Consider the following 13,768-nt stretch of genomic DNA (forward strand, 5'->3'; position numbering starts at 1 on the left):
AATTCAAACCACTACAAAATTGCAGTGGCGGTCCGTGAATTTCCTAGTGATGCCTTCAGCAATAACTATTTTATGGCTATAAAACCTTGCCACACAAAAAAATAATCAATAATAACCTCATACAATTGAAATATGTAGCAATATAGCCATATTTTACTCACCAAAAATCCTTTTTTTAACTGTACACAATTCTATCCATTCTATTAAATGTCACTTCACTTCATCACCATCTTATTTTAATTAATTTGTGTCGGCAGAACGATGTTGAAGTGAAAAATGCAGAATGCACTTTTGTGGCTTTGGTTCAGAGTCTCCTAAAAGATCCGTCTGAGCGAGCTTACTTCTTTCAGGTACAGTTTTTTTTCTGTTTATGTTTCATATGTACTGTTAACGGATGCACTTTTTTATATGTATCATATCTTGTACTGACCCGGCCCATCTGTAAAATTTTTAAAGTCAATGTGGCCTCCGGGCTGAAAAGTTTGCCCACCTATGACCTATACCCGCTAAATTGAAGCCGTTTTTTGTAAATAAATGTATTTTTGTAGGCCATCTTCCCGGTAGAATATGGTGAAAAGTATGACACAGCCATACAGGCGTTGCTTTGGGAGCTGTTGTCAAAACTGGAGAAGCTTTTCCCTGTACCTGACCTCAAACAGGTATTCTTCTCATGGTATTCTTGTATTGTACTAGTAGTAATGGATTGGAAATTCACCAGGTTGTACTTTGTTTACAGACAGCCGCTTGGCTAAGCTCAATGCCACAACTTTGGGACCAGTGCGTCCAATCCAAGACAGAAGAGTTGGCTTTAATCTTTGAGAACTGCAAGGCTGCTCGACTTTTAAAAATGCAACGTTAGTACATTTGAGAATAGTAGTCCTGTTAGTTTTAACTGTTTTTGCAGCTTCTTGCTTATGTTCAACTCATTCTTCTTCTTCCAGACGGTCCCTCATCCAGCATTGGTAACTGCATCATGTCCGCCTTGTCCATCCCGCCATCTCATAAACCGGACCTTTCCGAAGTTGCGGAGTCTATTTACCGGTACGATGACAACCACTGCCCTATGACCATTGCCGGGTCCGAGGAGTACAGGTTCGTGACAGTCTATGCAGAGGTTGAGGTCCAAGACACGGCTAAAGATGATCCAGGTTTCCCCAGTGATGAGGACCTGGTGACTAACCAGAGCGATGCGGTCGAAGCGTTTGAGATGCTGACCGAAACTATCGAATGTAGCGAAGATTTTGTGGCAAAAGACACAGAAACGAACTGTCAGATGAGCAATCGGGAGATCTTTGAGGAAGTCAGAGATGACGGCACAGAAGAGGAGGCAACGTCTCTTGAAACAGAATTTGTTTTCTATGAAAACCACAGCTCGTCCATTGCATCGATGGACAGCTCAGACATCTTGTGTGAATTTAACAGGTATGTTTTAAGACTTTGCCATGGTGCTCGGACGTTTGGTCGCCGGTCAAATGGTGACGGAGTTTACTGTTGAAACCAGCTCTCAAAATTATATTCATGACAAAGAGTTTAATATCTCAGTACTGTTGATATTTAGATATTAAACTCTCATGAATATCATTTTGAGAGCTGGTTTCAACAGTACTTAGATATTAAACTGTACTTAGATATTAAACTGTACTTAGATATTGAACAGTACTTAGATATTAAACAGTACTTAGATATTGAACAGTACTTAGATATTGAACAGTACTTAAATATTAAACAGTACTTGGATATTAAACAGTACTTGGATATTAAAAAGTACTTGGATATTAAACAGTACTTGGATATTAAACAGTACTTAAATATTAAACAGTATTTAGATGTTAAACAGTACTTAGATGTTAAACAGTACTTAGATGTTAAACAGTACTTAGATATTAAACAGTACTTAGATGTTAAACAGTACTTAGATGTTAAACAGTACTTTGATATTAAACAGTACTTAGTCATTTAACAGTACTTCGATATTAAACGGTACTTGGATATTAAAAATTACTTAGATATTAAACAGTATTTGGATATTAAACAATACTTAGATATTAAACTCTCTCTCATGAATATAATTTTGAGAGCTGGTTTCAACAGTAAACTCTCTGTCACCATTTGACCGGCGACCAGACGTCCGGTCAAACTTTGTTGCCATGAATTGGGGGTACACAGATTGCCAAAATATTCTTATTTGCTGCAGCGCCGTCACCGATCAACAACTCAACTCATCTGCAATCACAAAGACAGATTCGCATGAGGACAATCCCAACAAGAAGACATCCATCCTCTTTGTGTGCTCACAGTGTCCTTTCTACCAACCGGTCGACGCCGACCTCCCACACTTCCACACTCAAACTATTCTCACCACAGATTACCAAAAACTATGGAATTCCAAGAAGTCGCCAACTCCCGATGAAAACGACCAAATATTCACATCCATAAAGCTCCTCCCCAAAGAAGAAAACACTGACCAATCCACTGCCATTGATGACAGCCCTACCACTGGCAAGCAAAAATCCCTAACCTGCCAAACCTGCAGCCGCACATTCACCCGCACATCGGACGTTCTTCGCCACCAAATGACCCACACGGGCGAACGCCCCTTCCACTGCACACAGTGCAAATCCACCTTCCAACACTCATGGGATCTCGCCAAACACCGTAAAAAGTCTCACGGCGCCATAGTCTCATTCACTTGTTCCACCTGCAATACCTCCTTCCCCCACTTGCGTGCTTTAACCGCCCACCACAAATCCTGCCGCTCAGAAGACGCCCAACCATCGCCTATTTGCTTCATTTGCGGCCACGGGTTCGACACAACCGCCGAGCTACAAGAACACCGCAAATCGCACGTTGCCAAACGCTATGTCTGCCCGATTTGTGACGAAGCCTTCGACTCCCTAACGGCACGCTCACTACATCGTCAAACACATTTAGCAAGGCAGCAATTCAAATGTCCACATTGCGAAAAGACATACACCCGTAGATCCGACGTAAAAAGGCACTTATCCGTCCATACCGGTGAACGCCCCCACGTTTGCAGCCAATGCGGTAAAAGCTTCTTACTACGCTTCATGCTAGCCCGGCATATGCGCGTACACACGGGTGAACGGCCTTTCCGATGCGTACACTGCGATAAAACCTTCACCCTGGCGTCAGTGTTAGCCCGCCATGAGAGGATGCACACAGGAGAGAAACCATTCCTCTGCTCACAATGCGGGAAAGCCTTCCTTTCACAAGGCGAGCTCTACAAACATCATCGATCGCATGTTGACGACCGACCCTTTGCCTGTCCGCAATGCGACAAATGCTTCAAAACTAAGACGTCGCTAAAAAAGCATCTGTTGTCGCACGCCGGCTCACGTCCTTATCCTTGCACCTATTGCGGAAAAGGCTTTTCCAAACCTTCCGCTCTATCCCGACACCATTTAATCCACACGGGGGAGAGACCATTCCCTTGTGGCTATTGCGACAAGTCTTTTCTGACTCTCGTAGAGGCACGACTGCACCAGCGCGTCCATACGGGCGAACGGCCGTATTCTTGCACGGTTTGTCCACGCAAGTTCAAGAGCTCGTCCGAACTGTCGTGGCACAATCGTTGTCATTCGGGAATTAAGCCAGCTGAGTCCAATTGTAGGCATTGTAACAAGATATTTTCATCCAAGGCTAAACTCAAAAAACACTTGGAGACACACAAGGAGGAAGAATTAGCCCAGCCTACATCATAGTGATGTTTAAAAGCCATTGTACTGTATTTCATTTGTTTAAATAAAATTATCTTTCAAAAAAAAACATTTGTTGTAGTGTTGAATGATATTGACCACTAATCTTATGTCATGACAGTTAGTCTTACACCAATACCAATAATAGTTTCGTACCAGCACTTATAATGTCACTCAGTGGCGGGCAGTCAGGGCCTTCAAGGCCTTCTCTGTTGGCCTAAGAAATATCTGAATTATATATTATATTTTGTCCATCAATACTTCAATAATAATTCCAAATTGTCTGTTTGCTTCCTTTCATTGCTTTTCTGTTTGGCTGCACTGCTTCCAGAGAGTACTTAGATATTAAACAGTACTTAGATATTAAACAGTACTTAGATATTAAACAGTACTTACATATTAAACAGTACTTACATATTAAACAGTACTTAGATATTAAACAGTACTTACATATTAAACAGTACTTAGATATTAAAAAAGTACTTACATATTAAACAGTACTTAGATATTAAAAAGTACTTATATATTAAACGGTACTTAGATATTAAACAGTACTTACATATTAAACAGTAATTACGACCAAAAATGATTCCAACAGCACATCATCGTTGGAATCTACAAGTTTTTGGCTCTTAACTCCTATAATAAGCGCTCCATTTTCAGGACCTAATTATGCTATTGATTAGCCTACATTCCAGTCTGCCTAACCAGGCTTGCGCTTCACTGCGCTGGCCTTGTTTGACCTTAATCTGACTTTAAAAGTGATGAAATTACAAAAAAAAATTGAAAAGACACTCTTTTACATGTATGTATTTTGACTTTTAAATTCATTGCATGGCTCACAAGACAATAACATTGAAAAAAATGAATTGTTTGTGGCTTTCTTCTCGACCCCTGGACTTTATACACTTATTCCCGTTAATGTCAACCAATGAGCTTCAACAATGACATCACCAAATATAGGCGTGGCTTTCAAATCCTCTTAATTGCATTGGTGTTAAGACTTTAAGGAATTTAAGCAATCCAGCCTGAAAGTAGTCCCTACTTTTAATTTGTATTATCACGTACAAAGTAGAAAATTAAATTTTTGGGGAAGGGAGTGTTTATTGGAGCAATACAAAGGTTTCACCAAGTCCAGTCCACATCTACTACTGACATGTTTTTGCTCTTTCCTCCCCAGCCTGTGTGAACGCCGCCTGGCCCACATTCCACTCTTACCACGGGACGAGATGTCACCCAGCTGAGCGGCGTTGGTGCTTTTGTCAGCCACAGGGAGAACAAAAAAATAAAACATGGACTTCAAATCAGAACTACTCAAATCCATCTGGTATGCCTTCACTTCACTTGATGTGGAGAAATGTGGAAAAGTATCCAAATCTCAACTGAAGGTAAGTGCTTTCATTGAGAGTCAATGGAAGAGAGCAAAGGGCATCCCTGTGGTTTTTTTCTCTCTTTGCTTTTCACACTTTTTATTCCTCTGTGGTGTTATCTGAAGTCCAAAGGTTTTACACCAATGGGACTTTTAAACGTGTTAGTTTTTGAATGCTTTCCTGCTTGTTGTTGAGTCGAAGCTTGGCTAGGTTGAAAAGAATCTAGGGAACTTGTTGGAAGCTGTTCTGACATGTTGTAATCACTGTTAGCTCCTGCAAATAGATACGTGCATGTGTTTTACCTTTATTTTTTTTTCAGTTTATGTTGGCATGTCTTCACAGAAAGCTCTAGATTAGGGGTGTCCAAACTATTTTTTCTTGGAGGGCCGAAAAGCCAAGTTTGTCAATTATCTTGTAAAGCTTGATGACATAAAGTATTATTGTCATATTGCAGCATTATTGTACTAATCCAGGGAAAATGTTTCTAATATGTTAACTCATTGGCTGAGTGCTCGGACGCTTGGTCGCCGGTCTTTTGGTCGCCGGTCAATTGGTGACAGAGAGTTTACTGTTGGAACCAGCTCTCAAAATTATATTTATGAAAGAGAGTTTAATATCTAAGAGAGTAGTTTTATACCGAAGTACTGTTTAATATCTAAGTACTGTTGAAACCAACTCTCAAAATTATATTCATGAGAGAGGTTAATATCTAAATATGTACTGTTTTCAACAGTATTTGGATATTAAACAGTACTTAGATAGTAAACAACACTTAGATATTAAACAGTACTAAGATATTAAACAATACTTAGATATTAAACAGTACTTTGATATTAAACTGTTTTCAACAGTAGATATTTAGATATTAAACTCTCATGAATATAATTTTTAAGGACGGCTTATACGCGAGAAATTGTAAAATTCAACCATTTTAAGGCAACTATAAGGGTGCGGCTTATATGCAAGTAAATACAGTATTCATCTCTATTTTGGAGACCTGCAGTTGACCAACTTTACTTGTCATTTGTCAAGGTCCTTTCCCACAACCTGTACACGGTTCTGAACATCCCACATGACCCGGTGGCCTTGGAGGAGCATTTCCAGGACGACGATGATGGGCCCGTGTCCAACCATGGCTATATGCCGTACCTCAATAAATACATCCTGGATAAGGTTCAGTCACGGAAAAAAAATGGGTGTTCCTCTGCACCATGTTGTATCTAATACAAAGTGTCACGTCACAGGTGAAGGAAGGGACATTTGAGAAGGAGAAATTTGATGATCTGTGCTGGACCATGACCATGAAGAAGAACCGCAAGGGGCCACCGTCCGAGGGGGCATCGCTGTCTGAGAGGAACTGCTTCAAGCTCTTCTGCCTCTTCAACCTTCTCTCAGAGGACTGCTACCCGCTGGTTATGATACCGGAGGAGGTAAATTAGAACCAGAAAACGGTGCTCGGACTTTTGGTCGCCGGTCTTTTGGTCGCCGGTCAAATGGTGACAGAGAGTTTATTGTTGAAACCAGCTCTCAAATTTAATATCTAAGAGAAAGAGTCTAATATATCTAAGTACTGTTTAATATCTAAGTACTTTTGAAAACAGTAAATATTTAGATATTAAACTCTCATGAATATCATTTTGAGAGCCGGTTTCAACAGTACTTAGATATTAAACAGTACTTAGATATTAAACAGTACTTAGATATTAAACAGTACTTAGATAATAAACAGTACTTAGATATTAAACAGTACTTAGATATTAAACAGTACTTAGATATTAAACAGTACTTAGATATTAAACAGTACTTAGATAATAAACAGTACTTAGATATTAAACAGTACTTAGATATTAAACAGTATTTCAACAGTAAACTCTCTATCACCATTTGACCGGCGACCAAAAGGGACCAAAAGACCGGCGACGAAACGTCTGGTCACGAGAAAAACAGGCCACAGGTTTAGTAGTCCAGAGTTCAGTCTTTGATAGTTATAGATAGTTATTCGCTGCCGGCCATCACAGTTTAAATGGAGAGAGTAATCAATTAATTTTAATTCATACTCCTACTGATGATCAGGTGGAGTATCTTCTCAAGAAAATCTGCAGTGCCATGAGCCAGGAATGGGACGGCAAACCCTTAGAGGACTTGATATCCCAGAATCCTGCGCTGCAAGAGACTGGCATGTCAATCTGGAGCTTCTTGGAGCATGTAGATGCCGGACGCCTGTTGTGGGTGTCCAGTGTGGAGAGCTTCCCCCTGGCCTTGCATGCGGTCTTCCTGGAAATGTACCACAACGTCCTGAAACGGGTTGGTTAACCGTCCCATGTTCGGTCTTTTTTGTTTTATTTTCTTATCTAAAATGTGACTAGACGATGGCAGGGCTACATGTGGAAAAAAGGACACGTGCGGCGGAATTGGACGGAGCGCTGGTTTGTACTCAAGCCGTCCTCCATGGCGTATTACGTCACCGAGGACCTGAAAGACAAACGTGGGGAGTTCCCATTGGACAAGACTTGCGTCGTTGAGGTCAGTTAGGATAAGGGATTCCAGCAAACTGCATTTTAGTTGACAATTTTGCCTTTATTCTAGCCTATTCCGGACAGAGATGGAAAACGTTGCTTGTTTTGCATAAAAACTCACAACAAGACATTTGAAATGAGCGCTTCAGACCAAATACAGAAAGTCGAATGGACGCAAGGTTGGTAAATCTTTTTCTTGTATGGGTGAAGCAGGATTGTAGTAAAAAAAAAAAATATATATATATATATATATCTATTGTGTTACCACATACTCATTTGAATAGAAAGTACCTAACGTATTTTTACGACTATACGGCGCATGGTATTTTTAGCCGCAGTGTCAGTAACGAGTGTTATTTCTGAATTTTAAACACACAAAGGACGCAACGTTTTTTTAGATGCAGCCATGCATGGCAAAAATAAACCAGCTTAAACATGCATGCACTAAAAACACGTTTTTAAAAAGGCAACGGAAACAAAACCGATTATATTGTAATGGTTGGATACCATATTGTATATTGCTGCAAAATTACTGAATATGGCCACGTCCAGCCGTGCAAACGGCCTTACGGCTGCAGAGCGAGGGCAAGCCGTCACTACACCGCGAGCTGAAGGCCAAGAGGCGGGTTCAGAGGGAACACAGCCAACGGGAGCGTAGTTGCAGTGCCCGGAGCAGCTACAGCAGCCAATCGGAGGACTCGAGCACACTGGAGGTGGAACGGACTGACAAGGAGCGTCAAGACCTGGAGATCGAGAGTATCATACAGGTAGGTCAGACCTGGACTATCTTTTTTGCTTTCTTTCCTATTAATGGGATCCCGTTGACGGTGCTCGGACGTTTGGTCGCCGGTCAAATGGTGACAAGGAGTTTACTGTTGAAACCAGCCCTCAAAATTATATTCATGAGAGAGAGTTTAATATCTAAGAGAGAGTTTAATATTTAAGAGAGAGTTTAATATTTAAGAGAGAGTTTAATATTTAAGAGAAAGTTTAATATTTAAGAGAAAGTTTAATATTTAAGAGAGAGTGTAATGTCTAAGTACTGTTTAATGTCTAAGTACTGTTTAATATCTAAGTACTGTTTAATATCTATGTACTGTTTAATATCTAAGTACTGTTTAATATTCCAAGTACTGTTGTAACCAGCTCTCAAAATTATATTCATGAGAGTATAATATCTAAATATCTACTGTTTTCAGCAGTACTTAGATATTAAACTCTCTCCCTTAGATATTAAACTCTCTCATGAATCTAATTTTGAGAGCTGGTTTCAACAGTAAACTCTCTGTCACCATTTGACCGGCGACCAAAGGACTGGCGACCAAACATCCGAGCACCGAAAATAGAAAGAGCTTTACTGGTCCACAGTGAGTAAAATGGTGATGACCACTGCCTGAAAGGATTAATAGGACAGATTTAAAAAATTTGTTGGTGTCTTCTGGCAGCACGCACGAGAATTGGAAAGTCGGCGGCGGGAGGCGGATGAGCGAGAAAAAAGGAACCAAAGGGAGGTGCAGATGGAGCTGGAGCGACAATTGGAAGAAGCACAAATGGTCAGACCCGGGTCGATTGTCTACCGTGTACTCTGAATTGAAAAATAATCCACTTGGTCAGATGAGGGAGAGCATGAGAGCGGAGATGCAGGAGCGAGCCAAGGAAACCGAGCAACAGCGCCAGAGGATACAAGAGTTGGAGGTCACACAACGTAGAATGGAAGCCGCCCTCAACATGGAGATTCAGGCACGACTGGAGGAAGAACGGGCCAGGCAGGAGCTGGAGAGGTCTGATTGGACTTCCATTAGAGTCGGCTTTGTGGAGCAAATAGTTTCCTCTTTGAATCCAGGCTATTGGATGCCGAGGAGGAGAAAAAGCAACAGTTCCGGATTCTCAGAGAGCAGCAACGGCTTCTGTGCATCCTCAACTCAGGCGAGGACGTTGACGAGGACGACGAGGACTTGGACCCCGACATCGGCGCCCTTGACTCGGCCTCACGGGAGCTTCAAGATCTGCAGGCCTCGCGGCAGAGGAGTCATCAACATTTGGAGGTCAGAACATTTTTCGGTTTAGGATTTAACAGCTTCCTGAACTTGAAGTTGATCTTCTAGGAAGTGCAAATGAAGCTGAGGAACGCCAGTCAACATGTCCGCCATTGGAACGTCCAGCTGAACCGCCTGATGAAGCCCATTGGCCCTGGAGGTGACGTGAATTCAACTCAAATTTATCAAGTTTAGCTTCTAATTGATTAATTCTTGTAGATCGTATGGAACGTGGTTCCACCAAATATTCGTGCCCGAAGACAGAGGGCGCCCTGGCAAGCAATGAGTTCATTTCCAAGTTCAAGATACTGAGTGTCCACAACAACCATGCGCCAGATGAATACCAGGACGTGCCAGAAGAACATGGGGAGGCGTCCAACCTTTCCCACGACTCGGAGGAGGTGGGACAAACCTCCAATGGAACTCTATGAATCACATAAAATGTGTGGTTGCCAGTATGTACAGTGAGTGATGTCATGGAAAGAGCTGTTTTGACTAAAAGGAATTCTTAATTATTTTGGAGAAATAAATTAATGGGAAATAATATAACTCTTAAAAATCAATGCAACAACCACCAGATAAAACAAATCATTTTCATATCAAAGAGTTTCATATCTAAGAGACAGTTTAATATCTAAGTATTTTTTAATATCTAAGTATTTTTAATATCTAAGTACTGTTGAAAACAGTAAATATTTAGATATTAAACTCTCATGAATATAATTTTGAGAGCTGGTTTCAACAGTATTTAGATATTAAACAGTACTTAGATATTAAACAGTACTTAGATATTAAACAGTACTTGGATATTAAACAGTACTTAGATATTAAACTACTTAGATATTAAACAGTACTTAAATATTAAACAGTACTTTGATATTAAACAGTACTTTGATATTAAACAGTACTTAGATATTAAACAGTACTTAGACATTAAACAGTACTTGGATATTAAACAGTACTTAGATATTAAAAAGTACTTGGATATTAAACAGTACTTAGTAAAGCTTTGAGATAGAGATAATTACCCAAGAATTTTTAATCCAGCAAGAAAAAATGCGCATAGAATACATTTCATCTCTTCATAACAAAATATATTTACATAGTTCACAGTGGCGTTGATATACTTCAGTTCAGAGAAAATGGGTTAGCAGGCTGAACAGACAGTCCAATTGTAAAAAATAGTAATAATATTAATAATACAACTACATTAAGGTTTGACGGTATTCCAGCTTATAAATCCGTTCCTTTGTATGGTTGAGCGCCATCTAGGTGTTTCCACTGTGAGCTCTTTGGAAGATTGTCAACGGCAAAAAGGCTCGAATGGTTTGCATGAGACGGACGGAGTCAGTCTTCCCTCCGTGGTACGCAGCCTTCCATCTCCAGGACTTCGGGCCAGCCTTCGAACTTGTTGGTTTCTGCGTTGTTCTTGATGTGCTGCCGCCAAAGGAAACAGGAAAAATAACTATCAGATTGACCACAGTGTCTTTACTGCACATCTTTGCTTTTAAACTCTAAGGATAGTGTGTTCCGGTACTCGGACTTTTGGTCGCCGGTCAAATGGTGACAGAGTTTACTGTTGAAACCAGCACTCAAAATTATATTCATGAGAGAGAGAATTTAATATCTAAGTAGTGTTTAATATGTAAGTGCTGTTGAAAACAGTAGATATTTAGATATTAAACCAACAGTACCTAAGATATTAAACAGTACTTCGATATTAAACAGTACTTAGATATTAAACAGTACTTAGATATTAAACTACTTATTAAACTACTTAGATATTAAACTACTTATTAAACTACTTAGATATTAAACTACTTAGATATTAAACTACTTAGATATTAAACTACTTAGATATTAAACTTCTCTTTCAGATATTAAACTTCTCTTTTAGATATTAAACTCTCTCTCATGAATATAATTTTGAGAGCTGGTTTCCAACAGTAAACTCTGTCACCATTTGACCGGTAACCAAAAGACCGGCGACCAAACGTCCGGTCACGGTGTGTTCCAACCACGAGACAAGAGCTCAAAGCACTGCACCTGCTCAAAAGGACTCTTGGTCTTGATCCCTTTCCCTCCTACGAAGATCCAGTTATCCCGAAAGCCTAATTTGTTGATGATGGAGCTTCCCAGGTCGGCGATTAGCTTCCGCGCTTCGTCGTTAAGTCTGGAAAAAAATGAGGAAAATTCTATCTGATAAAAACGGCAATTTATGCATGTAATGATAAAGTAGGAATGGGCTTATACTTAGAGGCAGGATCGTCAAAGGAGGCCATCATGACCACTGTCCCATGCTCGATTGCTTTCAGGAATTGAATGAGGGGAGCCACGTCTAGGACGGAATGTATTTACACTATTCTGTGCTGACGCTTTTATCTTAAAAATAAGACACTCACTTCCTGCCCACATGTCAAAGGAGTCAGTCTTGTACAGTTCTCCTGTTCGTCCTATGTCGCAACAATGACATTTTTCAATGGCCTATTCACCATTGCGGACAAATGTGGTATTATTTTGGATTTGAAGCCAAATATGTAGCGTCACCATTGACAAGTGCGATGTTGATTCCTCGTCCCACGTTGTTTTTCACTGCACTCATGAGCCTGTAACAAAAATTCTACAATTTGCAAGGCTATTGTTTGATAAAAATCTTGCTTTTTCAAACTAAATCAATTCTAAAGACAGTCATTGGATTTTTTGATCAATAACGAGTTATAATTTCGTACATTTTGTCCTCCAGGCACATTTTGGGTCCAACTACGCTAGCCGCACCACTTGCCATCTTGAAGGCAAAATGATTTTCGGGACACGCCTTGGAAAGCCCACATTTATGTTGAACAGGTTTGGCTGTGTGTGATGATAAGTTATTATTTTAGTGTTCAAAAATCATAGCAGTTTAATTATACAAGATATATTTACCCTCTTCATTCACTAGGACCAATTCATCTAAAAAGACAAAGATAAATAAACAAGAGATCATTATAGTGATGTATGGAGAATTTTACTGTTTTTTTTATTACTCACTTTTCAGCCAGAACGCCACTTTTATCTCCAGAAAATGGAGCACCAGATAAATGACAACAATTAATGCAGAGAGAAGTGCTGCCAACTTCAAAATACCTGAGGTAAGAAACCCATTTGGTTCATGGTTAGTGTCTTTCCCCCGAAAAGCAGGAATCCCAGAATTGGAAGAAAAAAAAACTAATTTATTGGGCTTTTACCTCCAAACCGCACCATCATAAGCCAATTTCGGGCCAACCTGAAACACACACACCTGAATCTATAAAAACAGTCATTTTCGAAATAATTTTAACATTCAACCGGTGTTTTAATTTTCCGATTTGCAGTGGGAAAACTGTCCTACAAAGTTTTTGTATCATAATAAGTTCTGCAGGCTCTGCTGCATTAAACAAGCATCGATAAGACTTGCTTTAACCAATTAGATTTCGAGTTGGCAACACCACACTGCCTTGTCCCAAGTGTAGGGATACGTTATTGCCTTCTTGCTGGCGTGGGGATACGTCATCGCTTTCGCCAAATTTGATTGGCTGGTGATGGAGTAGGCGGGCCAAACTATCTGGAGCTGGTCATCATTAAGAAAAGTCAGACAACTCCAAAGCAAGCAAATCTGTCACAACTGGCAACAAACATTTTCAGCACTAAATTGAATAAAAACGTATGACAGAATTACAACAGGACAGCATTAGATTCGATGTCAGTAGAAAAGAAGGAAGGAAGGAGGATGGATATTGTGTACAGTTAAAAAAGGATTTTTAGTGAGTAAAATGTGGTTATCTTCCTAGATCATAGTTTGATTGTATGAGGTTATTATTGGTTTTTTGTGTCGGATTGAAGTCGTCGCTAGAAAATGTACGGATAACCGATGGATTGATGTGAAGTAGACTTACCAGTAAGACAAAATAATCACTGTGACATGCAGACGTTCAGTTTCGAGTCCAGAAGTGACACCCAAGATCCTCTCGTATGACAGAGCGCTTCTTCTGACTCAATTTGGCAGTTACAAAACGGTTGATACCGGCAGTTTATTAATTTGTTGAAAAATACAAATAAAGTAAAAACACAGACCAACTAACACGTTACTGTTATAAAAGACAAGTTTGGGTTTT

General features: G+C 39.9%; 3 protein-coding genes across 4 annotated transcripts; 2 read left to right on the top strand and 1 right to left on the bottom strand.

The window, feature by feature from the left end:
• The first annotated feature begins 49 nt into the window (after window positions 1-49).
• Window positions 50-5,036, top strand: LOC144181584 (uncharacterized). The gene is made up of 6 exons (XM_077710161.1): window positions 50-58; window positions 258-350; window positions 549-659; window positions 737-854; window positions 942-1,422; window positions 4,897-5,036. The coding sequence occupies exons 1-6, from the start codon at window positions 50-52 to the stop codon at window positions 4,958-4,960; spliced, it is 876 nt and encodes a 291-aa protein (XP_077566287.1). The 3' UTR covers window positions 4,961-5,036.
• On the top strand, window positions 4,731-10,179 carry def6c (DEF6 guanine nucleotide exchange factor c). The gene is made up of 12 exons (XM_077710105.1): window positions 4,731-5,104; window positions 6,119-6,259; window positions 6,331-6,516; window positions 7,160-7,390; window positions 7,463-7,609; window positions 7,673-7,781; window positions 8,155-8,369; window positions 9,048-9,155; window positions 9,217-9,383; window positions 9,446-9,647; window positions 9,708-9,798; window positions 9,858-10,179. The coding sequence occupies exons 1-12, from the start codon at window positions 5,009-5,011 to the stop codon at window positions 10,067-10,069; spliced, it is 1,905 nt and encodes a 634-aa protein (XP_077566231.1). The 5' UTR covers window positions 4,731-5,008; the 3' UTR covers window positions 10,070-10,179.
• Window positions 10,180-10,659: 480 nt separating this feature from the next.
• Window positions 10,660-13,680, bottom strand: fam3c (FAM3 metabolism regulating signaling molecule C). Of its 2 annotated transcripts, none has more exons than XM_077710116.1 (10): window positions 13,550-13,680; window positions 12,863-12,900; window positions 12,666-12,761; window positions 12,561-12,587; window positions 12,368-12,488; window positions 12,186-12,244; window positions 12,041-12,091; window positions 11,892-11,976; window positions 11,685-11,811; window positions 10,660-11,075 (listed from the first exon to the last, which is right to left on the bottom strand). In XM_077710116.1, exons 2-10 carry the CDS (start codon window positions 12,879-12,881, stop codon window positions 10,986-10,988), a joined length of 675 nt encoding a protein of 224 aa, XP_077566242.1. In that variant the 5' UTR covers window positions 12,882-12,900; window positions 13,550-13,680; the 3' UTR covers window positions 10,660-10,985. The 2 variants fall into 2 exon arrangements, with proteins under 2 accessions (XP_077566242.1, XP_077566243.1); XM_077710117.1 differs by having other exon boundaries at window positions 12,863-12,915; window positions 13,550-13,609.
• Window positions 13,681-13,768: the final 88 nt, after the last annotated feature.

Source organism: Stigmatopora nigra, chromosome 23 (genome assembly GCF_051989575.1).
Source record: "Stigmatopora nigra isolate UIUO_SnigA chromosome 23, RoL_Snig_1.1, whole genome shotgun sequence".
Lineage (NCBI taxonomy): Eukaryota > Metazoa > Chordata > Actinopteri > Syngnathiformes > Syngnathidae > Stigmatopora > Stigmatopora nigra.

Coding starts and splice junctions, on each gene's coding strand:
- LOC144181584 (XM_077710161.1), top strand. Junction 351..548: donor AGCGAGCTTACTTCTTTCAG/GTACAGTTTTTT, acceptor GTATTTTTGTAG/GCCATCTTCCCGGTAGAATA. Junction 660..736: donor CTGTACCTGACCTCAAACAG/GTATTCTTCTCA, acceptor CTTTGTTTACAG/ACAGCCGCTTGGCTAAGCTC.
- def6c (XM_077710105.1), top strand. CDS start 5,009: ATGGACTTCAAATCAGAACTACTCAAATCCATCTGGTATGCCTTCACT. Junction 7,391..7,462: donor ACCACAACGTCCTGAAACGG/GTTGGTTAACCG, acceptor AGACGATGGCAG/GGCTACATGTGGAAAAAAGG. Junction 7,782..8,154: donor GAAAGTCGAATGGACGCAAG/GTTGGTAAATCT, acceptor GGCCACGTCCAG/CCGTGCAAACGGCCTTACGG.
- fam3c (XM_077710116.1), bottom strand. Junction 11,977..12,040: donor CTTTGACATGTGGGCAGGAA/GTGAGTGTCTTA, acceptor ATTCCGTCCTAG/ACGTGGCTCCCCTCATTCAA. Junction 11,812..11,891: donor TTTGACGATCCTGCCTCTAA/GTATAAGCCCAT, acceptor ATTTTTTTCCAG/ACTTAACGACGAAGCGCGGA.